Source organism: Erpetoichthys calabaricus, chromosome 5 (assembly GCF_900747795.2).
Source record: "Erpetoichthys calabaricus chromosome 5, fErpCal1.3, whole genome shotgun sequence".
In the NCBI taxonomy this organism is placed as follows: Eukaryota; Metazoa; Chordata; class Cladistia; order Polypteriformes; family Polypteridae; genus Erpetoichthys; species Erpetoichthys calabaricus.
Window position 1 is genome coordinate 190,978,701 of NC_041398.2, and position 23,881 is coordinate 191,002,581.

Sequence of the window (23,881 nt, forward strand, 5' to 3'; positions counted from 1 at the left end):
ATACTGGGTTCATGCATGTCTTATACTGGTTTTCATGTGGGTAATACGAGGGTAAATTAAAAAGTAAAGGCAATATTAAAATTACGTGGTAACTGCAAGGGATAGACGCTGATGCAATACAACATGTTTGAGATGGCTTATGGGTAGTTTGAACACACACAGTGCAGTGCTCTGCCTTTAGTCTAGTTGAAGCCAAAGTCAAATGAAAATGGATGCTCCACTGCGGGATTACACCATTGTTGAACAATACACTGTAGTAAGATTTCTTTTTTTTCAGCACATTTCTTTGAATGATACCTGCTGCCAATCACCAAACGATGTTGGCTTGTGCAGATCAGTATGCTGTTTGGGTACCCATCTTGTGCAAACTTTACAGTACTCCAAGTTATCATGCACTATGGCATGTGCAGATCCATATCTGATATCCAAATATGCAGGAACAGTGAACAACGTAATCCGTCAGTGTTCTCTGATGAAGGCATTCACCATGTCGATGTGGAATTGTGTGAATGATGTTGATGCATTAAACCTTTCTACCCATTCATACATTTTTCATTGAGTCATGTTGTTTTCACTTCTGTGCTGAGCCAACATTTTTTGGCGAATTTCAGCAGGTTTCAGTCCCTCTGCCCAAAGAAATCTCACTACAGTTCATTGTTCAACAATGTTGCAATCCCGCAGTGAAGTTCAATGTTCATTTAACCTTGGCTTCAGCTACATTAACAGCAGAGTGCTGTGCTGTGTGTGTTCAAACTACCTGTAAAAAGTATTGTAGTGCATCAGCTTCTTGTAGTTACTGCATAATTTTCAAATTGCCTTTACTCTTTAATTAAGCCTTTGTGATCAACAGGCACCCCAAACTTCAGACATGGATACACAGACAAGTCCTGGGTTCAAAGTAAAGGATTTTATTGTAAAGAAAAACCTCTGTGCAGCACTAACCACCACTCTTCTTCTTTATTCTCTCCGCTACTCCTCCTTGGCAAGTGTTGCCTGTCTCCTCTCCCAGATTTTGCTCGTCTGGACAAGGCATTGAGGTACTTTTTATTGAAGACACGGGAGTCATTGTCCATAGGAATCACTTCTGGGTCACATGGAAGTCCCACAAAGTAGGGAGTGTAACTCCCTGCAGCACATCCACAGACCCCAATAGGCCTGCCCCACTGGCCTACAATTCCCAGTATTCTCTGCAGATGTCCGAATGGGTACCGAAGCCCAAGGATGTTGTCATCTAGTGGGTCGGGGAAGCATACAGCCTTGATATGGAGCCTACCCTGATCTCTGTATTGTATTGGCCTACCGGCCAATTAAGGGAATAGGGCCAATCCCGGCAGGGATGACAGCCCATGCATGTTGTTCATTAAACCTTGCATATTCATTTTGCTTATGAATTCTATAGGCTTTTTGTATGTGCTAGATCATTTCCATGTGAGTCCTCTAATGGTTTTATGTTTGTATGATGCCGATTTCTAACTTGTTGGTTTTTACATACACATCATGTTGCAGCTTTATGTGTGAACTATATTGATTCTACACGCAAACTACATTGGTTGTTCATGTGATTGAGTGGCAATGGGTGGGGCAAGAAAAAGGTAACTCAAGGGCTGGTATAGCCATTTTTGAGCATGAGGAAGAATGGGTAGGAGTGACCAGTTAAAACAGCAGAACGTTTTCTTTTTCTTTGCTATAAGTTTGAGAAAGGGCTTGGTGGTAATTGTTACTATTAACAGTACAGTATTTGCCCTTAAGCCAGAAACAAAAACAAGGATGAAGTTAGCTACTTATTCAAAGTTACTGATTTGGCTGGCTACATATTTGCTCCTAGCTACTTATTCACTTGCAGCCAGCTACTTAGTCATACAGCTTGTGCAAATTAATTACTTATTCTACATTAATAATATTTAACAATGAACACTTTAATCTGTGTCATTAAAATTGATTGATTATTTGAAAAAGACAAATACTCCATATTTTGGATCTGTATGAATACACAAATTACATCATGTTGGGTAACCTTAACTTTCAATGTTTTGTGACAAGAGAGATGCCTTTGTTAAATTGGAGTTGAGTTTTGCCAGGTCCAATGCGAGTGCCTGAGTCAAACTGACTGGCAAAGCTGGCACACTCCCATATCTAATGAATGGGATTTACTGTGATTTTTAATAGGCCCTGCAAAGAGTTGAATTACGTTGAGCCACCCTAATTTTCACAGTTTTTGGAAAAGGAGATTGCTTTGTTAAATTGCAGTTGATTTTTTTCCAGTCTCAAAAAGGTACAAATTGAGTTGAAAGAACATCAGAGGCAGTCTTGGAGAAATTCCTCCAGGTTGTTATCCTCTCAACTGTTGAAACTAAAAGAAGCAAGTGAACAATAATGTGATCTCCAAATCCTTCCAAAATGTACATGTAAAATGTGCACCAGTCTCCTGCATGTTACACAGTCTGTTAGATTTAGGTTTAGGTTTAGGTTTAGGTTTAGGCTTAGGTAGACTTTATTATCCCAGAGGGAAATTTGTTTGCAGCAGGAAAGTACAAAAACAGAAGACATTGTTACAGAGATGCAATAGATAAATAAAGACACAACCAATGTTATTGCATAAACACACACTCAAGATCAATAAAAACAAGCATAATTACTATCAACTGTACACAAAGTACATAATGCAGAATTTAACATTTAGCAGCATCCCTACAAGTAACAGAATTTAAAATGCTTATAGCTCTAGGAATAATAGAGTTCTTAAACCAGTTGCTCTTTACCTTTGGAAACCTACATTTGTAGTCTGATGGCAACAGCTGGAATATAGAGAAAAGAGCATGGCTACTATCTGACAAAATTGAGTTAGCTTTCTTTCTAACCCGTTTGCAATACATTTCAGTGATAGACATCTGCTGTGAACTAATAATGTTACTGCAGATTTTTATAATGTTGAAATTTATCGGGGCAAAAGAATACTGACAGTCACTTAAATGGTTCTAAAATAGATTCCTGATTTTTTTTAAAGCTTGACAATAATTTAGGGTTTGCCTTCCATTTTAAACAAAATTTGGATAAACTCCTAAATATGGTGCTTACATTTCAATAAAATGGCTGCTTTGAAGTCACACATTGATGAGAGAACATTCTGACTTGGCAGTGAGCCCTGTGTCTCCTGTGACATGACACCAATCAGAAATAGAAATCAAGCAGAAATTAAAAATAACAATGTGATAAAATGTTAATTATTTCTCAAACCTGGCAGCTGTAGAGTGTGATATGTATGTTGAATATGTAGCATAGTAAAGAAAAAGTGTATCTGGGAAAATAGAAATGTAATTTCTACATTGATTTGCAGTGGTGCATTAAATGACTAGTGCAATATCAGGTGACTATTATTACATATTTTTATTTATTATTATATCATTGTATTACTATAAACATCCTAAACCTTCCATTATGCAAAAAAAGTATGCAGTGGCTTATTCCTCAGCGAATGATGAACACTACATTCAGTGGTCTGATAACCAGCTAATCACGTCACTTCTAGAGAACACTGCACACTAAGACATGCCTGGTCTTTTCCCTCCAGCCCGTAGATAGCACACTTACACTGTATGAAGCTAATTAGGAACAGTCAATTAATCTAATAAGACATCTTCAAGGCCAGGAAGGAAAGCAGGAGTACCTGGGGAATCTTATACAAGCAAGGAGAGAAATTGCAAAATGCATATAATCATTAACTAGCCAGGAATTGTACATAATCTTGTAGAGCTATGAGGCAGCAGCACAAACCACTAGACCACCAGGATATGTGGGATATGTCTAATTTTTGTTCAGAGCTTCAGACGGTGCATTTGTAAATTAAAATTCTTTTTAAATGAAAATCCATTTTCTAAAAGTTCACTATATCCACCAATTCTATGTATTCTATGCGATTTTACAGTTTTTCTCTGTTGCTTCTATAAATGACACCAAAACACTGTCCTCATTCTAAACAATTAAAGCAATTGTCCAAACACTAATGCAACTGTGCAACAGATTCTAAAAAAAAAATTGTCAAAATACACAAGGTTTTTCAACTACTACAGCACTATCAACAAATGAATTTCATCATTTGACCATTACCAATACTCATTCTTTTTATCAAAACCATACTAATTGGATATATTGTAGATTATTACAGTCAATACAAATGTGAGAAATATGAAAAATGCTCCAACACAAATATGAAAAAATAATTATAGGATAAGTAGACATTATTATTAAATTTGTTTGCAGCATAGATGTTGTGATAGGCGGCCGGGGACCTTGCCCAGTCGGGACACCCTTTTGAGGAGAGGACCGGGAGAGTGGACATACACCAGCTGTACATTCCCCGGGAGGTCAGCCTCCCTGGTTTACACAAGTCAGTCTCTGTGTTGCAATCTTTCACTTAAGCTGGCACTTAAGTCTTCAATCTGCCTCAAGAATGATTTAAGATATGAAGAGGTAGGGGAAGTGACGTCGAAGGTGGTAGGGATAAGAACGGCGCCCATATGCATGTGCCGCACGAACGCCCTACTGGCTGCTGCCGAGAGTTGATTCTACAGTAAAATAAAATAAAAATAAAAAAAGGAATAACCTTGGAGGTCAATTATCACCCCGAAAGCGGATAGTAGACGTCACGTAATATATGTATACCAGATTTCAGGTCAATAGGTCAAACTGTTTGCGAGCTACAGGTGATTTAATCCTGGACAGTCAAATGGACAGCCACGGTAGCATATTATATATAAAGATGAAGGGAAACCCCCCACACCACAAACACAATGTTAATGTGGAATTTATTTAAAAGAAATGACTGAAATGTCAGCCAGTAATTTTCCAACCTGCTATATCCTAACACAGAGTCATGGGGGTCTGCTGGAGCCAAACATAGGGTGCAAGGCAGGAACAAATCCCTGGCAGGGTTGATTTCTCTTTGGGGAAAAAAGTGTGAAAAAAAGAAAAAATAGAAGCAAGGGAAGTGTGGGTGTGAAAGTGGTGCTGGAGAGGAAAGGAATTATCAATAGCACAGAAAAATATCCTTTTGACTTGTACAAGCTAATTAGAGCAGTGTATCTAAACAGTCTGTGTCCGAAGGGAATCTTTTGTTTACGCTACATGTTACCAGCCTTCACCTAAAGAAAAGGGCAAGTTCAAAACTGCTGAAGCTCTACTGACTTTTACAAGTTTGAAATAAATGCAAAGTTTTCTTTTTTTAAATCCTGGTGTCTACCTTTGACAAGAAAGTGTAACATTAAGAGTTCCTCAGCAGGGCTATGTAAAGGTGAATACAGGGGCAGGAACACCATTACAATCTATAGGTGAGATTCATGCCATTCTCTGCACCTCAATGCAATTTGTCATCCCGCAGTCTATAAATATCCCTGGCAAACACAGGCAGAGTGCTACCAGTCCTTTTCAAGTAAGAGGAAGTTTATAAATCCATAGAAAAAAGTTTTGGAATTTGGAATATTGCATGTACACATCTCAAGCTACATAATTCTGCTTCAGTTCCCTTGATCTGAATCTCTCAGAATTATCTCACAAGAAAATTAAACAAACGCCAGGAGAACACCTTTCAATCCAAATGCTTTGGTTGCTGCATGGGGATGATATCCATATTCATACCTCAACAATCTGGAGAATACTAAATATCTTGGAAGGATAACAAGGAGAACACATCTGCAGATATAAATGAATATTGGTTAGCAAATGGACCATCTGAATGGTTCTGTAGATTTTTGTAAGAATGTCCTCTAGACGAGTGAGTCTAAAAATGCACCATTTTAGTGACACCATGTTTGTTTAAAACAGTATCAACACCACTAAAATTGGGGGGGGGGGTGCTTTTCTTTCCATGGATGTGAAAAACCCAGCATTGTTGATGGAATTCACATAGTTCAAGGTCTTTATATCAAATGCAAGAGTTGCTTCCAGGGAACAACCCCAAATTACCTAGTAATCCCAGGTGTTTCTGTGTCCCTTAAGTTTGTTTAAGGGCTCAATCAGCTCATTTTCACTGTTCTCATAGCAAGCGCTGAGGCTCCACTTCCCCAAAGTGCTAGCCTTGTGGTGCTATCTGTAGGTCTTAGGAAATTCAGCTGACCTCTTTACCAATCCCCTCTAAGCTCTGTTTCATACTGTTTTGTCTTGGTAGAGTAATATATTGCTCTACTTTCCCCTTTTGTATTATTAATATGTAGCCTTTGTCAGAATGCCTCAAATCTCACAGACTTACCACTGTTTATAACGTATTGTACCATATAACTTCTCCCCAGCTTCCCTTCTACATCTATAACCTCAGGCAATTAGGTGTAGTAAAATACAAGCAGGAGTTAAGTTACAATTTAAACAAAGTATTATTGGTAATATTCATAAATAATCACAATATGCAAAGTACATTTGAATATTGGTAACCTTACAACCTCATAAATGCTGATGTGTAGTTTCAGGCAGTACACAGGCTTGTTAGTTACTTAAAATGTCTCTAGTTAAGGCATCATTTAGTGGTCAACTTTCTTCAGAACAGGCCGCTTGCCTGTCTTAATATGGCTGCCTAGCTGTGCTCTTCATTGTGTTGTCCTTTTCAGTTCATAAATCAGTATGGTGAGGGAGTGAGGGAGTGAGCAATTTTATAGAGTTTCTGTCCAACCCTTAGAGCCAATAGGGCATCATAGTACTTAAAGGCTTCTGATACAAGCCAGTTCCAAACAGCCATACTTCAGACCAATGGAGGAATAGAACACCTTCACACCTGCCCCCAAAACCATATGTTGAGCTAAAGTTTGCCTGTTAGGCAGCCTGACTTTCCTATGGGGGGTTGACTGAGAGACTTCAGAGAAACATTAGCCAAACTTGTTTAAGGCACTTCCCCCCAACTCTGTCGTAAAATTCAAAGAGACCCATTCCTAAAAGGCAGGGGTAAACATGAATGCTTCTCACTAATGTAACACTGATATTACATTGCTTTGCCTAAATTACAAATAAAGACATACAAAATATTTATCAACTTGCATGCAAAATTTCTCATCACAACACATACTTAGTACATGCACTAATAAAAAAAAATGCATACATATTTGCAGTACAGTATATATGGTTTGTATATCAATTACACATATGCAATCATGTAATTATACATTTGTAAAGTTTGTATATTCTTTTAATATATATTTTCTAATTTTATACTACTCTCTTTTCAGAATGTAACTTTGAAGAACACCACATATGTGGATATACCAACGTTTGGAATCCAAATGTCAACTGGTATGTTGGTGGATACATTTCACGTGACCCCTTGTCAAGTCTTCTTGATGACCACACTATGAGCAATCAGAGAGGTATGCCATTAAAATGAAATGCTTGTCTGTGGCATTTGTTTTAGTTTTGTGCTATTATCATGCTCTCTCACAAGCATGACATTTTTCTTGACTTTTTGATTTGTTGCCAATGTTTAAATATACATAATTTATTTCTTCTTTGTAGCTTTCTGCTTTTTGATTCTTATGAATTATAATTGCAGTTTCAGATGGCATTTAGCACAAAAGGCAATTTTGTACATCCATCAATTTGCAATCACACAAAATACATTAAGAGGACTATAGCAGCTAGAGTAGTGGTAGTGACAATCCCTGATTGAGGAGCAAGTCTGTGGTCAGGCACTTTTCTGCAAATGCCCACATTCAAACTTAAGGTTCGATTTGCATTTACTGACTCAAACCTAACCTTCATTTGTGGTTGCAAAATTGGAGTACCCACAAAGAAATCCCATGTAGACATAAGCTGAATGTGGAAACTGAACACAAGAAGTTCCTGGTCAATAAATCAAATTAAGTCCGCTGGTGTTTAAAGACAATAATTTTAACAACTGCCCCACCTAAGAATACAGTATGTCACAAATAAGAGTCTTGATGATTTTTTTTTTACAATAGAATGTGATTTCTGTTTTATTTTACCTACTTAACTGGCCACTCTAAAGTGGCACTGTGTGAGTGTATACAGTGCATGAATTGGCACTTTGATTGACTGGGACCCTTTGTTAGTGCTTTTTTTTTGCCTTGCACTCAGTGCCAGCCCCTTGTAATCCTGACTTGGATTAAGTGGGTTTGAGAATGTTATGTTCACTCCACTTGTCATAGTCTACATCAGTGGTTCCCAAACTTGGTCCTGGGACCCCACGGTGGCTGCAAGTTTTTGTTCCAACCAGATTCACAATCAGTGATAATAATCGATAACAACTGATCTCATTTAATTAGCTGGTCTTTTTTACTCTTCCCTTATTCTGTATTCTGAATGGTTTTTACATTTATAAGACATTTAGAAATATTTATATATTTTTTTTAAGTTATAAAAGCTTAAATCTCTTTTGTTGTTTTCCTATTATTTTCCCCTTTTCCTGTGTAGTTTGCTCCCTTTGTTTAACCCAAATAGTGACAATTAACAACCAGCATAGCAGACATCCAGGATGATGAAAGCACCTTTCACATGGACCATTTCATTAATCCTTCATTGACAGTGTTGTCTGAAAGTGATGTGAGATTTAGCTGCTTTTGGGCCTTCACTTCTAACAGAACACCAACCATCTCTTTTAAATCAGGCAAAATCAAATTCTCCCAAACTGCATGAGGCTTTTCAGTTTCCGCTATAAGCTATGCTGCATGGTGGGGTGCCTCTATTGCTTTAGCTTTTTCATTTCCCACACAACCTATTTTAAGAAATTTTAATTTGTTTTGGTATTCTGTATTCCTTACAAGCCTGAAGAAGGGGCCAGAGTTGCCTCGAAAGCTTGAATATTGTAATCTTTTTAGTTAGCCAATAAAAGGTGTCATTTTGCTTGACTTCTCACTACATTCATAATGGCTAACACGGTACAACACCCTAGTAGTACTTACATTAGTTTTGAAAAAAAATGATGGGGTTGGACACATGCTTGCTATGCTTTGCCTGCAGATGTCAAAGTAATTTGCTATGCAATAAGGACTTATTTGTAGCACTTTGGAACACATGGTGCCAATGGATCATTGTCATTTTTGACATATGTAAAGCTCAGAGCCAGATACTTGCTGCCGTATTTCACCTTTTTTGTGTTTGGATTTTGGGTTATTAAAATGAGACACTGAAACACCTTCTTTGCTTCTGTGTCTTTGCTTGTAAGAGAAACCAGCCACTTATCCATGACTTGCAAGGTAAATCGACATATTCTGCACTGCTTTTCTGTTGTGTTACTAAATGACACTAAATGTTGGTAATGTTGATTGTGGTAAGTCAAAGAGTAAATTTTCCCAAACATTGTATTTTTCAATTAATTAAAAAAATGACCATAACATATATAATGTTTATATAATGTTTTTATTACTTATTTATGTAATTTTTATTACTATTTTTTTTATTTACAATTTTCAATTCATGGGCCCACTATTGTACCACCCACAGGTTTAAAACCACTTAAACTTTACACTCTCAGGGTGAGAAATGAAACGCCTGTCTTTTGACTTTGTGTTGCAGTAGTGGCAACCATTGTGAAACCATGATGTTAAAAGAGCTGTAAATGAATGCAACAAAGTAGTAGTATTTATGACAAAAACTTAATTTGATTAATGTCTTACTGCCTTAACAGATTAATTTCTTAGAATGAATCATACGCTAAAGTAGTTTTCCAATTTTACAAACTGAAAGTAAAAAATGAGGCATCACATTAATGAAGGATTTCATTTAAAATCAAGAACAAACATCTGTTAAAAAAATCAGTTAACACAACATCCCACCCCAGTGATCATGAAAAGAAAATTATAGATTTATAAGATAAGATCACAGGAGTGCCCAAAACAAAGGACTAAAAAAACTATAATAGCAGTTTGAAGAGGAAAAAAAAAGACTCTGGAAACAGGCCAGGTTGGGGAGCATGCACTGGTACACCCACCACAACAATGAAACAACTTGGGATACTGGTTGGCAACCCCCCAAACAGCCCAGTCCCACTCTCCGAAAATGACCCTCTACCTGCCGCAGGTAAGTGTTACGTGGGCATCCCCTTGGCCTGGTCCAGCCACTTGGGTCCTCAACAATGAGGATCCTGCGAGCTGGATCACCCTTGGACAATCACTCCACATGGCCGTAGTGTCGTAACTAATGCTCCCTCACAATGCAGGTTCATTTGGGACTCCATGAGCAACCGCTCATTCGACACAAAGTCAAGCCAGTAGTACCCAAGGATTCTCCGAAAAGACACAGTACCAAAGGAGCCCAGGCTTTGTCTCAGGTCACTGGATAGTGTCCATGTCTTGCAACCATATAGCAAGACAGGAAGCACCAGGTCTCTAAAGACTCGGACCTTCGTCCTTTTGTACAGATATCATTAGTGCCACTTACCCCTTTCCAGAAACCTCATGACCCCCCAGACTCTCCCAATCCATCTACTGACATCATAAGAAGAGTAATCAGAGACATGAATCTCACTTCCGAGGTAAGTAAATTTCTTGACAAGGCCGACACTCTCTCCGCAGACTGACACACTGCTGATGGCTGTGCCTAAGAGGTCATTAAAGGCCTTTATCTTGGTTTTTTATCCAGGACACTTGCAAGCCCAGACACTCAGACTCTTGCTCAGTCTCTCGAGAGCCCCATTCAGAGAATTTTAATTTAGAATACATTTTTTAACTTAAATATTTTAAAGTAGACTTTCAATAATGTACAGAAGGTGGATTAGATTAAATGAACTATTTCTTAATAATGTTCTAGAATATATCAGATATTAATTTTCCAGCCTTATGTACAATTACCTGTGATACTGTTTTTATTTCACAAAGGTCATTATATGTATGTGGATTCTATTTATGTCAAGAATTTCCAAGAAGTCGCCCAACTTGCTTCTCCAATGACAATGTTCCCTATAGCAGGATGCTTGTCTTTCTATTACCACCGGAACCAAGGCAAAGGCAATATATTCTCAGTGTTTACAAGAGATGTTTTTGGTCATTATGAGGAAATCTGGAGACCAGAAAAACAGGAGACATCCACCTGGAATCGAGTCAAAGTTGACATAAAGACACATCATCCTTTGCAGGTAGGAGATATTTTCATAAATAGCTGTCCTTTGGCTGTGTAGTGAATTCCATGATGAAAATCAGGATATGACATTCTAACCCAAGTGTTTTCTTCAAAATGTGAGGACTGTGTAGCCCAAGGCTCTATTGCTACAAAGCCCAGAACTTATAAATAACATATTAAAATTCAACTAACTAGTATTCTTAATTGTAGTTGTACCTAAAGCAATTACAAATTAAATTAATATAATTAACTGATCCTCCTTCTCAGACTTACCAGTGTGATGGTGTGTAGTTCCAGTAAACTGGACCAGAGATCAACAATTTTGATCCTGTGGACTTATTTAAGAAAGCACATCATCTTTATAATTCCATAAGGATAGACTTCCTGTTCAGAATCCTTGTGTGGAATGTACACATTTCACAACGCTTGGGAATATGGGTGTAGTGTGAAAATGTGGCTCAAAAAGGCAAATAATATCTCATTGTGTGGCATGGTGAGCATCATCAGACATAGCTGAGGTATTTGCTTTTCTCATCCCCTGCAATATTTTTAATAGATATTTCACTGTAAAACCAGCTACCCTTCACTTTAGGGTTGGCAGCAAAATATGCTGCATTCTTCAGATGATCATTCAACACAATTATACTTTGTCCACTGTTGTAGATAGAAGTGCTAAACAGAAATTAAGCAAATTATTATTTTAACCTGCAATTTTATTATATGTCCATGAATAACAATGTCTAGATCTCCCATTACCTTTATAAATGGATATTGTCACTACCTTGAAAAACCAAAAGGGAATATGGTATGAGACATGGCTGCAAGCTATGCAATGGGTTACACATGTTCATACTCTTAAATTGTTGCACAGTTTAACAACAGACACTGCGTATATAATCTCTACCAGTGTAAGACTACAACATCTGTGCTGCTCTTAGCAAGAGAAATAAACATTGGAATTCAGGCTGACAAGTAGTGAAGAATGTGGAAAAAGACATTATGAAATAAGTGAAGGAACGGGATGAATGAGAAGTGCAAAATAGGCCCAAATCCCACAGTCGCTCTACCTCATGCAGACTGAGTTAACAGTTAACTGCTCTATACAGCATAGTGGCAGGAATCCTAGCCTCACAAGTTGTGGTAAATTTTTGATTTACCACCTGAGGATATTTAAATTGTGAATACATACTTACAGCAGCCCTTTGAATTTATTTCAATCCACTTGTGGTTTATTCAAAAGTATTTTTTTCTTCTTGAGGCTTAATTTTGACAACTGAACACCACACAGAAATATTAGATCCTGATGAAGCATTTCTTAAAACGCATTAGTGCTGTCATTGCATTTTTTGTTTCCGTAGAGCCTACTGCATTTTTCAAGTATTCAGACATTTACCCTCAGACTAAACACTTTTTGAAAGACAAGTAGTGTCAAGTTTTTCTTTCCCATTTTAAGGTTGTTTTTGAAGTTGCCTTCAGCAGTGCCAAGGGTGGCTCTATTGCTGTTGATGACATCTCCTTCTCGGCAGATTTCTGCAACACTGAGACAGGTGGGAGGCATTTTTAAGGTTTCACTTAGCATGTATATTTATTATGTTGCTGATATTACTACATTTATTTGTAGATATGAACAGCCTAAAATGTAATTCTGAACAAAGAATAAGTGAATGAATGGTGCGTAAATTTATGGGGAACATAATGGATATGCCTTTTGCATCTAAGCAGCTGCTTAACTGAAGGATGCCCAGGGGACAGAACAAAAGTAAATTTTAGCCTTTAAAATGTTTTCTTGGGTCAATATACTATACAGGAAATGGCCAAAATGTATATATCTTTCGTGAAATTTACATGATATACCCTAACTTTGGAATAAATTAAAACAATATCAAGCCACAGTAAGCTGACTCCATCCTATGTAATCATTCACCCACTCTTTCATTCTGGCTGGATGATAGGGTTAAAATGAAAATTGAGACTATATGCCAACCAAAGGAGATCAGAGTCATGTAGCTTTGTTGAAAGGCAGATACAAACGTGAGGCAGACAGCAGGAGAACATAGAAATATACAGTACCTGATAAGTGTTAGGTTAGATCATTTTTCCTTGATTTATTTTGAAATGGACAAACATTTCTTTAGTCTGTAGTTATTTTTTATTTTGGTTTATAATTTCAAGGAATTACATATTTCTTTCATTTTTTTATTAATAGAACATATTTTGATTTATTTTATTTTAACATGTTTTGGAATTACTGCAATGCTATTTTGTTTCCTTATGGTTGTCACCATTTTCTGGTCAGATTGTTAGGTTGCACAGTCCCACAGATAAAGTCGTGTCACACTATTTGTGTGACAGTATTTATACAGGTGTTGCACCTTAACGCATCACCCACAGTTCAGGATAATTTCTTAACACTTTTTGTTTCTAGTACCTATTCACTTACACTGGTTTACGAACTTATGCTCTCAGTTTTAACTTTGATTTTATTTTATTGGATTGGCTTAGGCACATGTTAGTTTGATTCTTCTGGTAATGACCCTGGCTGTTTTTCAATACATTATTCGTCTTTGATTTATTATACTCTTTCATTCTCTGCTGTGTTCTGTTAGGGAAGTACAATGAGCAAATGTCAGTAATCCAAAAGGTAAAATCAACGATAACTCTAGAAGTCAAGAATGCAGTTAGAAAATAGCAAAAAGATTTCAAGCATGGAGCAAGGAAAAATAAATAGTAAAAGGACTAGACCAAAATCATTGTACGAAACAATCCAAAAAAGAATATACAAATAGGCCTCAAAAATATCATTGTAATTATTGTTACCATGCAACCGCTGTCAGAAGCATACTTTTGATGTATTTATTTTGCTTTTCACTTGATTTTGAGAATTATTAATATTTACTTCTTCTTGTTTAAATTTTTTATTTTTGCTAAATTAACACTTTGTTTTTTTTTTACCATATGCCCCATCATTTTGGAACTATGGACACAACACATTGCTAGGTTTGTGATGTACATATTGGATATACACAGTAAGAAATGACAGTGGCAAGCCACTAGGGTGCATATTAGGACCAAAAGATAAGGGTATACCATCAATATTAACTTTTGTCTAAAATCATAAATCAAAAAATTAAAGTCAAAAACCCAGAGCAAAAGTCACTTACCAAAATCACGTAAATATTTAATAAGTAAAGCACAAGTCTTCTGAGAGTGTAAAGCAATCTTGGACGCTAGAGAACACAAGGTGCCGGCTTTTATAGTGTCATACTAATGATGCCATTCTGTAAACTGCAGTCCAGCAACAACTTTGAATAGTAATGCCTGTTAGAAAACAAAATTCCAATGTGGGAAATAAAACACAGAACGTAAATAAAATTCATAAGTGCTGCAGAGTAAAGACAGGAACCAAATATTGTTACTATAATATTTACTGGAATGAACGATTTCCAAAAAACTTTCTTAAGTCCAGAAAAAATATATGGTGAGAGAAAATTATTGTTAAAGTTCCATGTCTTGCAAGAATGTTAGGTAGTGTATATCGTCACTAAGGCAGTGTTTTAAAAGATGTAAGCACTACAAAGAATGTAGGAACTATGAGGGTCGTTCAGAAAGTTTCCGCACTTTTATATTTTTGTTGGAAACGGTGAAGGCGGGCGGAGTAGTAATTGGGCATTAAAAAGCTGGGAAAATTACATTGCAAATGAAGGTGACTATGTAGAAAAGTGATATAATTTGTTTTTGAAATTCTTAATAAATAGAGTTAAAAAACTTTTTGAATGGCCCTTTCAAGGGAGGTCTGTACACAATTCTTGCTTTAAACGGAAATATTCTGGAGAAGACTTCTGGCTTTGACCGTGGCTTTGTTTCTACTTTGCATTTTGTTTTTCCCAACCATTATTGATGGCCAATGTTCTTGTATACTGATCCTTAGCACTGTCTTTGCCTGCTCTTTAGTATTCTCCTCAATAAAATAAAATAAAAATAATACTCTGCCACTTTGTTTTCAATCAGTTTGATAGAAATCCAGTCCTAATGTCATGATAACAGCAGTCCAGAGCCACAATTATAGTTTGTGATCATATATGGAACACAACAATAGAAATCTGAAGCAACTTTGAACTTCCCTTTTTTCTGTGATTATTGGGTTACTCAGAAACATTTTCTCTTTTCTGGCAGTAGTTTTTTTTTTTTCCCAACATATGATGCATGTTTGATTTTTCAGCTCTATAGACTGTAAACTCCTTTTGCACCTTCACTGATAGATATTTAATCTGTGAAGTTCTGTGTGAGCCACGTTTTGTAATGGTAGATGGTAAGTTCTTTGCGAGGCTCGTGATTAAAGTATCTTTCCTAGGTTGCAAAAAAAAGAAAGTAATGACTTTCAAAACTTATTCTTGTGCTTAAACTACTATCTGGTTAACCTTATAACACAATTCTGTTCTTATAGTTGACATTTTACTTACGAATAACTGCTTTTGGCTTTTAAGAGTGCTTTAACCTTAGAATGGTGTTGCTTTTATTAACATGATTGAATGCACTATTTTTGTTTCTGATATGATTATTGTAAAAGGGAGAGTGTTGGCAGGAGCAATGCTTTGATAAGAGCTCAGTACCTGACATGTTGGGATATCCTACTCACAGTTCTTTAATGCTTAGATTTGTATCTTGTTGTTTTAGAACCAAAAGTCTGCCTGCCCAATTGTATACTGTTTTCAACAGTCCAATTACACTGACATGTATTTCTTAAGGAAGTCTCTGAATTAAATCTAACAGTCCAAATACAGCCGCAGACACTTATTCCACCACCATATGAAATTCAATTTAAAGAAAAATCTCATCATTGCAGAATCAAGGTTCAGATTGGTCTTTTGTCAGAAGATCAGACACTGACAGATGTACTGAATGATATTATTTTTATAGTGTCACAACTCAGCTAGCATAAAAATAACCAAAAAAGACAAATAAATATTCAAGAATCAGAAAACATAGGCATTTGAATAATCACAGCGACAAGGATACTGGACAAGAGAACAGCATGTGGTGTTTAAAACGCCTATCAGGTCCTGACACTAGCCAGAATTGCAGTAAAAGCATTATAATCTTACCGCATGGCTTTGCTTCACAAACCTTTCCATACATGGCCACATATGAATGCCAGGCTAAAATAATATAGCACCTAAAGAGTAAATACAACAATCATGATATATATTAATTTGCCACATGAAGCGGCATTCTGAAGTGAAGATATTTTGTAAATGTAAAACAAATTATGCCTGGTCTTGCATTTTAAAATGGTGTTCAAGGGGTTTACATACAAAAATGTCAAAAATATAAATACTAGATTAAATACTGTTTAAGCAAATAATAGAGCATTGAGAAGAATAAAAAAAAAATCAATCAAAGAGCACCTGAATAGTTCAAGGAGCTTGTACTTGTGAACATATCCTAACATGGCTATGGCAGAAATGCAGTAATGGAGAGAGGCTTGAGGGTGTAATTGGGTATTAAACACAACATCGATATGTCTCTTACATTGATGTGAAGGAATTTTGGCTCATTCCTTTACGGCTTTTTGAAATTAACCATTTGCTATGGGTCTTGTAAAGGCAGAGCCTTTGATTTTCCATTTCAAAACATCAAGATTCTTGTTCATTAGCTTTTCCGTTATAGACGTGCTTTTTGGATAGATATCATTGAATTTCTGCATGACCTGCTTCACCTAATTTTCATTTCACAGGCATATTCTTTCATTCGAAAGCAGAATTCCTGTTCCCTTTAATGATGGTAAGTCATACAGCTTCTATGGAAGCCAGCTGTTTCCAAACCATTATATTAAAGTGCCATACTTGACAGCTTCCATGAGATGTTATTGTGGAATGTATTATATTATTTTCTAGTCATAATAGATAATATACAGCTTAAAAAACAGTTTTGTCTGTAATTCTTTAAGAAGATTTGAACTACTTGCTTAAGAAAAAACATTCACTGTGCTTCTTTGCACAATTCCTGTTTTTGCAATGTTTTCCCTTGGTGGGGTCATAAAGACATGTTTTCAGGTTTCCCATATACAGATATGAATTTCTGAATAACTAATAGTCACAAAGACATCTCTTATTGATTTTCTCTAAAAATCCACAATCAAAAATAGTTGTGATAGCCCCAAATCTACACGACTTTTGGCTTGTGGGAGTAAACAGAAGTCCTTACATAAAAGCAAACTAAACACTGATAAATCAGACAAATGTAAGACAAAACACATCGTAACCAAAAACATTACCAGTGTCCATGTGGCTTCTTCAGAAAGTTCCAGGGACTCTGGGCTGTAGAGTCCTGATGGTCCTAGAATTATTTCAGTCCTTTCAAATAGTTTGTAAATTTCTTTCTCCAGCAGAGACAGCTAAAGTCAGCCACTAGACCACTGAACACGGAGCCTTGTCTTCACATGCTTACAAAATGTTCACAAGTGTTAGTTAATGACACCACATCCATTACACGTGCACATGCATAAACTGAAATGTTGAAATTTAGTTCAAGTCACCATTGTAAAGCTTTGTAATCTAAAAATGTAAATGAAGCATAAAACATTAGATAAAATTGCACTAAAAGGACCATCAGGCACGACAGAGCAGAAAAAAGAGATAATAGAAAAATGTGAGTGTAGTATCTGTGTGTCTGATCTCGCGATAACATACTGAATGCCAAGAACAACCATTTGTTCCACCATTGTGAAAAATAAAGAGGGCATAAAAGTAGCTGATGTTGCTGAAAGAGTGAAAGCTGTGATGAAACAAAGATCACAGACACTCGAGGAAGTGGAAAATTGTTGTTGATTTAGATTAATCAAAAGCAGTTAGCTGGTGATAGTATTTCAGAGGAGATCATTTGTGAAAAAGCAAAAGTGTGATAGGAGCGAGGAAAAGGAGCGAGTGCTGATAGTACTGAAGACAATCATGGGTAGTTTGATAACTTTAAAAAGAGAAGTGGCATACATAGTATGGCAAGACATGGAGAGAAAGCCAGTGCGAACCAAAAAGCTGACAATGAATTTGTTTACGAGTTTAAGCACTATGTAGAGACTGAGCGTTTTACTCCCCAGCAAGTGTTCCTGTTCATTGCAGAGTCTCAGTCAGGGCAGGTGATGGAATGGACCTTACAGTTCATGGTCCTTGAGGCTGACCCTCCAATTAGCTGTGAATCACCCAGTTTCAATGCGATTGCACAGATGGTGTACCAGCTTAGGGTAGGGAAGGCCATAGGGATCTGTGGTATCCGGGGTGAATTTTTCCAGGCTCGTGGCAAGGCTGTCCTCCTTGTATTTCAAGCAGTCTTTGCTTCAATTTGGGAGACAGCCGTCATCCCAAATGACTGGAAAACAGGTCTTGTTGTCCCTATTTGGAATAGGGTGATCGCCTGAATTGCTGCAACTACATGGGATAACATTGCTCTTGCTAGGGTCATCTTGAATAGGATCCGTGATCACTTGCTCACCTACCAGCAACCAGCACTTGTGTGCATCAACTGCACATGTGCTAGACATAAAAACAAGGGCTAATTCAAGGAACAGCTATGTGAAGTGATTCATCACTAACTACACCTATATAATCCACCATTGAAATCACACAGAGATAGCCAAACGTACACAAATTCATGGTGAGAACTTAGACCCAGGCAAATATGAAATCTGTGCAGGCAGAAATGGAAATATCTGCAAAACTGATACGTAAAAACACAAAAAATCTTGGAGCATTCTACAATTGTGCAGTGGCACACACTAAATTCTTGTACTATAAACAGACCAGGGTGTACATCCTCTGTGCATGACTATATCTGCAGCTCTCTGTGCCCAAGTATAAACAGGCCTTTAGTCATCAGAATGATGTCTTTGTTTTACATGACTCCGTCATTACTTTCATGTGTGACCTCTTTACTCCATTTCTCCTCCACAACCTATCAGCAATATACACATATACAAATCCCCACAAAGATACACTGAACATTAAACTGAATTAAGAAATAAGGATGTAGTGGTTATTGCTGCTGACTCACAGATCCTAAAACCGTGGCCCAAATCTGAATCCAGATAATGACTTTGTGGAATTTATGTATTCTTCATGAGTATGCATAGGATTTGTTTGAATATGTCAGTTTAAATCTCCATTTCATAGCAGTTCCAGTTAGTATGGTTAATTGTCTGAACATTGTCACCATGTGCATGAAATGTGGTGAGCTTTTGTGTATTCTGTTCAGTACTAGCTTCTCACAAACGTATGTTACTTGATTTCTCCTTATGTTGCCTGGATTGGCTCTGGCACAGAAATACGCAATTTGGAAAAATGGATGAATAAATGAAGTAAAAAATAGAATAAGCTCATATTGAAGTATTGAATTGTAAAAAGGTACAATTCAGCTGTAAATTAACACCAATAAGAAATTAAACTAAAATAGACACATTCACTATGCTCGTCATTCTCCTGGTTTCTTTTTGTCTGGAGGCAAGATTAAGGCCTTTGTCTTCTACAGTTCCTTCTGTCCAAAGCTTGTCTTTTGATGACTATACAAAAGTACTTTCTTTTGTTAATGTTACAGTACGCTCCTTCCTCATCCTGCCTTGAACATGTTTCTTGCCAGGATTTTTCTTCTTACAATGTATCAGACTAATTTAAATTTTAAATGTCTTTAATCTGTGGATTTCTTCCTCATTGTCTGTACTGAATAGTAATCTTCTCCATGAATTCCATGTACATTTGGTTAGTTAAGAGTTTTCTACTCTGACTGAATGCACATCTGAACATTGTAATTCTGGCATCTCTCTTGTCTTTGGACATTCCATTATTTAAATTGAGCAAACCTTTAGTTCACATATGCTCTGAGTCTAGTGTTCCAATGTTCCCTTTTACTGTCCTCTGTACACCCTGTCATGACTTTTGACACATCAATCTGCATTTTGTAATTTTAACTACCTCTGGGTAATCCTCCATTTAATTACCCTGTCACTTTCAAGATTGACATCCTTCTGTAGCATACGTCTCACCTTTATGTCCTCCTTTACAACTTCTCATTACTGTTTAAATGAATCCTCCAAAAACGAACTGTGGCTTGAATTGATTGCCATTTAGACATCTGCCAACTTAAATAGCACAGAGAAGTGTGTTTATTTCAGCACTGCTAAAACGTGGGTTTGATTATCTACGCACATTAAATTAACAAACACTTAATTTATCAAACAAACTTTGTACTTATTTGCGTATATGTGTGACATCTGGGTCATATGGCAAATTTACATCTTACGTCTTAACTACTTTTTTGTTACTTGTATAGGAAAGCTCACTGTAACATTGAAGAACCGTCTGGTTTTAACCCTAATACATGAATGTATGATATTGAGATCCTAAATAAAGACAATTTAAAGAGAGGGTGATCACTCGTGGCGTAGGAAGCCCCAAACACCAGACACAACATCCAAAGACAGCCCTGGGTTCAAATAAATATGATTTATTTGTAATAGTACCTTGACAGATGTCTATTAGTCCAGCACAGCTCAGTTGAACTATTCCCAACTCCCATACCCCGATTTTGGTGAGGCAGCTTCTTTTATGTTGTATATGTTATACATACGGTATATCTATTTTGTTGGACCTGGGAGTACTTACAGTGCCAAAGCATTTTAAAGTGGAGGCACTTCCGGGTCATGTGGAAGCTCCACAAAGTGCAACTCCATGAGTGTTCAAGCTGGAACCATGCCAGAGGAACATTATTCTTAGTAAGAGTCACATACGTACGCATGGGAGGCAGCTGAAGGGCTCACAAAGGGATAATTCCATGCCAGACTAAGGGGTGGCAGGATGCACTGATCCTTCCTCTTTTTCATCGGCAGACCAACTATGGGAAATTTTGCCTGGACTTGATGCTCCAATAACATCACTTCCCCTGCCAGGCTTTAAAACTGCCATGTTTGCCTGTCTGTACTGTTCTGTATTGGACTGAAGTCTGTTAAGACCTACACCATTTGAACCATAAATTCCAATTTGGCAGCCTGTATCAAGTATACGGGTGGCTGTCCCCAAACCTTTTTCTGTGGCACTACACTTCATCCCAGTTAGGATGCCAGTCCATCCATTATGACATTCACAAGGGACATGGTCAGAATGGCAAATGGAAGTAGGTGCACCTTTGGAAAAATTCAGGACTATGTCGGAAAGTGTAGGGTGAGAAGAATTGATTCATGTTATTTAATCATTTTGTTAATTATCTGTTTAGCCTTTGCAGTGCCAATAATTTAAAGGATGGCTAAGTAATGCTCCTACTTTATTCTTTTTACTCTTCTCTGTAGGTGAGACTTCTGGCCATTATACTTATATGCAGTTGTTTTAAAATATAGAACAATACAATTTATTGAGTAAATGCAAGGATTATAGAAAAATAATAACTGCTTATACTGTATTTCGACCTAAAGACATAAATGTATATATTGTCACAAGAATGAGTCACAGACATCATGAAGGTTTGGGGCAGCCACCTATATATTGTTCTACAACAACAAAAATGAGTTAATTTGAAAAGAGTTGTTCACAGATTTGAGTCCAAAACAGAACTAATGTTATTGAGGTAAGTTGGCGGTTTTAAAGGCCAGTAAAGGAAATGATGTCATCGGGGGACCGGACCCATCGGGACCAGAAGTGGCGTCATCATTAGCACCGGAACAGAAAGTGATGTCATCGGGACCGGAAGAAACGTCATCAGTGGCAGTGGAACCGGAAGTGATGTTTTTGGGGCCAGAAGTGGCGTCATCATTGGCGTTGGAAATTAAAGTGATGTCATCAGGTATTTCCCATGGATGGTCTGCAAGAGATTGAGAGAGACAGTCAAGCGCACCCCACCACCCCCTGGTCTGGTGTGGAATTACTATCATTTAGGCCCTTCAACTGTCTCCCAATCACACGTGTGTGACAATATATATACATACACGCTGAATTGGTGATAGGTTAATTCCCAAAGGCAAAAAGAAATAGGATGTTAAAAGAATACAAGTGACTCTAGTACAGGGTGAGGCAGAAAGGACGGACGTTTTTACAAAATCACAAAATTGTTAATTTTTTTCTTACAAAGAAATTTATTGAAAGATTTGAGTTCATATTGAAATAGCATTTGACAAAATCAAGTGTGGAAAACAACATCTCCCATGTGGTGTCCGTTATCACTGATGCATTTCTGAAGGCGTTCATGGAAGTTGGCCTCCACTCTTTTCAACATCGATCTGTCGATTTGGGTGACTTTCACGCGAATGGTTTCCTTCATTTCCTCCAATGTACGGGGCTTATGCTCATATACATGTGCCTTGAGGTGACCCCACAAGAAATAATCGCACATGGATAAGTCAGGGGACCGAGGAGGCCAATGAATGTCACCAAACCTGGAAATGAGGTGACCAGGGAAGAGAGGGCGAATAACATCCATTGATGCTCTAGCTGTGGGGGCTGTCGCCCCATCCTGTTGAAACCACACACGCTGGATGGGAATACGTTTTTGTCGTAATTCAGGTAAAAAGAAGTTGTTTATTATCTCGATATAGCGCTCCAAACGATAGTGTTACGAGTGGGAACAGCTTTATTTCTGTGGATATTAAAATGGCAACGAAACTCACGCTGAACTGCAGTAATAGATTGGTTGTTCTTGACAAAACAGTCGTACGCAAAAACGCGGTGTTCTATCATCCACAGCTCCATGGCTTCAACTAAAAAGAAAATAAAAAAATGCTAAGACTTCGCGAACCTAACGCCACCTACCGCACATCTGTCACTCCACCTAGTGGTGAGTTCTAGCCATTTCAAAGATGTCCGTCCTTTCTGCCTCACCCTGTATAAGGGACAGTAGCCCGCTTTGGAAAGAGGTCTGCACTGACTGGCAGCTGATTCCACAGTGAATGCTGTCTTTCAATGTTGGTGGATAATTAATATGGTAAAACAATAAGAGGTAAGGCTTTAAAGGTGGAGCTGAAGATACATCAGGTTATTTCTTGGATATCTTCCTCCACTCTAAGGACAGACGCTGAATATACGTCAGAGAACAGACATCACCTTTAGTCTTCCCCTGTGTTTACCTAGACAGGACTCTATAAGGCACTCACCCTTCTCACATGTTTCACAACATACATACTGTATAAATATATGTGTAGGTGTGCTTTTGTCTGTGTGTGTGTATGTGTGTGTGTGTATAATACCTTTCTCATCTTTCACAAAATGTTTTAGACGGCATTTCAGTAGATGTGCTGTGGCTGTGAAAGGGTTGATCAATTCCAGTACAGAGCATGAAACTTGACTTTTCTTGTTTACTTTTTTGCATGAGAGCAAAGGGGTAGGCTAAGGGAGCGAATTCCTGTTGGCAGTCTCTGATATCCAAAATATTGGCATATTATGAAATAATAATGAGCTATTACTTGAGAGGTAGAATATATAATGTACAAGATGAAAAAGAAGTAGAAATTGAATGCAGTTTAGAAGCTGCAATCTTTGCCATCACAAGCTGAGTTGTTGCTTGTATTAAATTCCTATAAGGTGTCACTTGAATAATTAACATAATGGTATATGATCTCTGTCTCCAAGATGTTCCCTGTAGACAAATTGATTTTTGTCCTCTTTAATGTTCAAGTATTGCAGAATAAAGTGCACTGAAAGCAATACTCTGGGCTGAGCAGCAACTGCTTAGTTTTGGATCAGTAGATATAACATCTTTAAACTTGACACAACTAAAATATGCTCATCTTACACTTTTCATTACTGTGTATTGTTCTTTATATCATTAATATTATTTTTCACTCACCTTTTTTCCATTTTAGTTT

The 23,881-nt window shown here is 37.3% G+C and overlaps 1 protein-coding gene across 1 annotated transcript in view; it reads left to right on the top strand.

Annotated features, from left to right (window-relative positions):
* The window catches only part of mamdc2a (MAM domain containing 2a), a 142,210-nt gene that overhangs the window by 86,429 nt on the left and 31,900 nt on the right, over window positions 1–23,881 (top strand). The window contains exons 5-7 of the mRNA XM_051927784.1: window positions 7,206–7,343; window positions 10,809–11,065; window positions 12,503–12,596. Coding sequence (XP_051783744.1) covers window positions 7,206–7,343; window positions 10,809–11,065; window positions 12,503–12,596 — 489 coding nt within the window. The remainder of the gene's footprint in view (window positions 1–7,205; window positions 7,344–10,808; window positions 11,066–12,502; window positions 12,597–23,881) is intronic.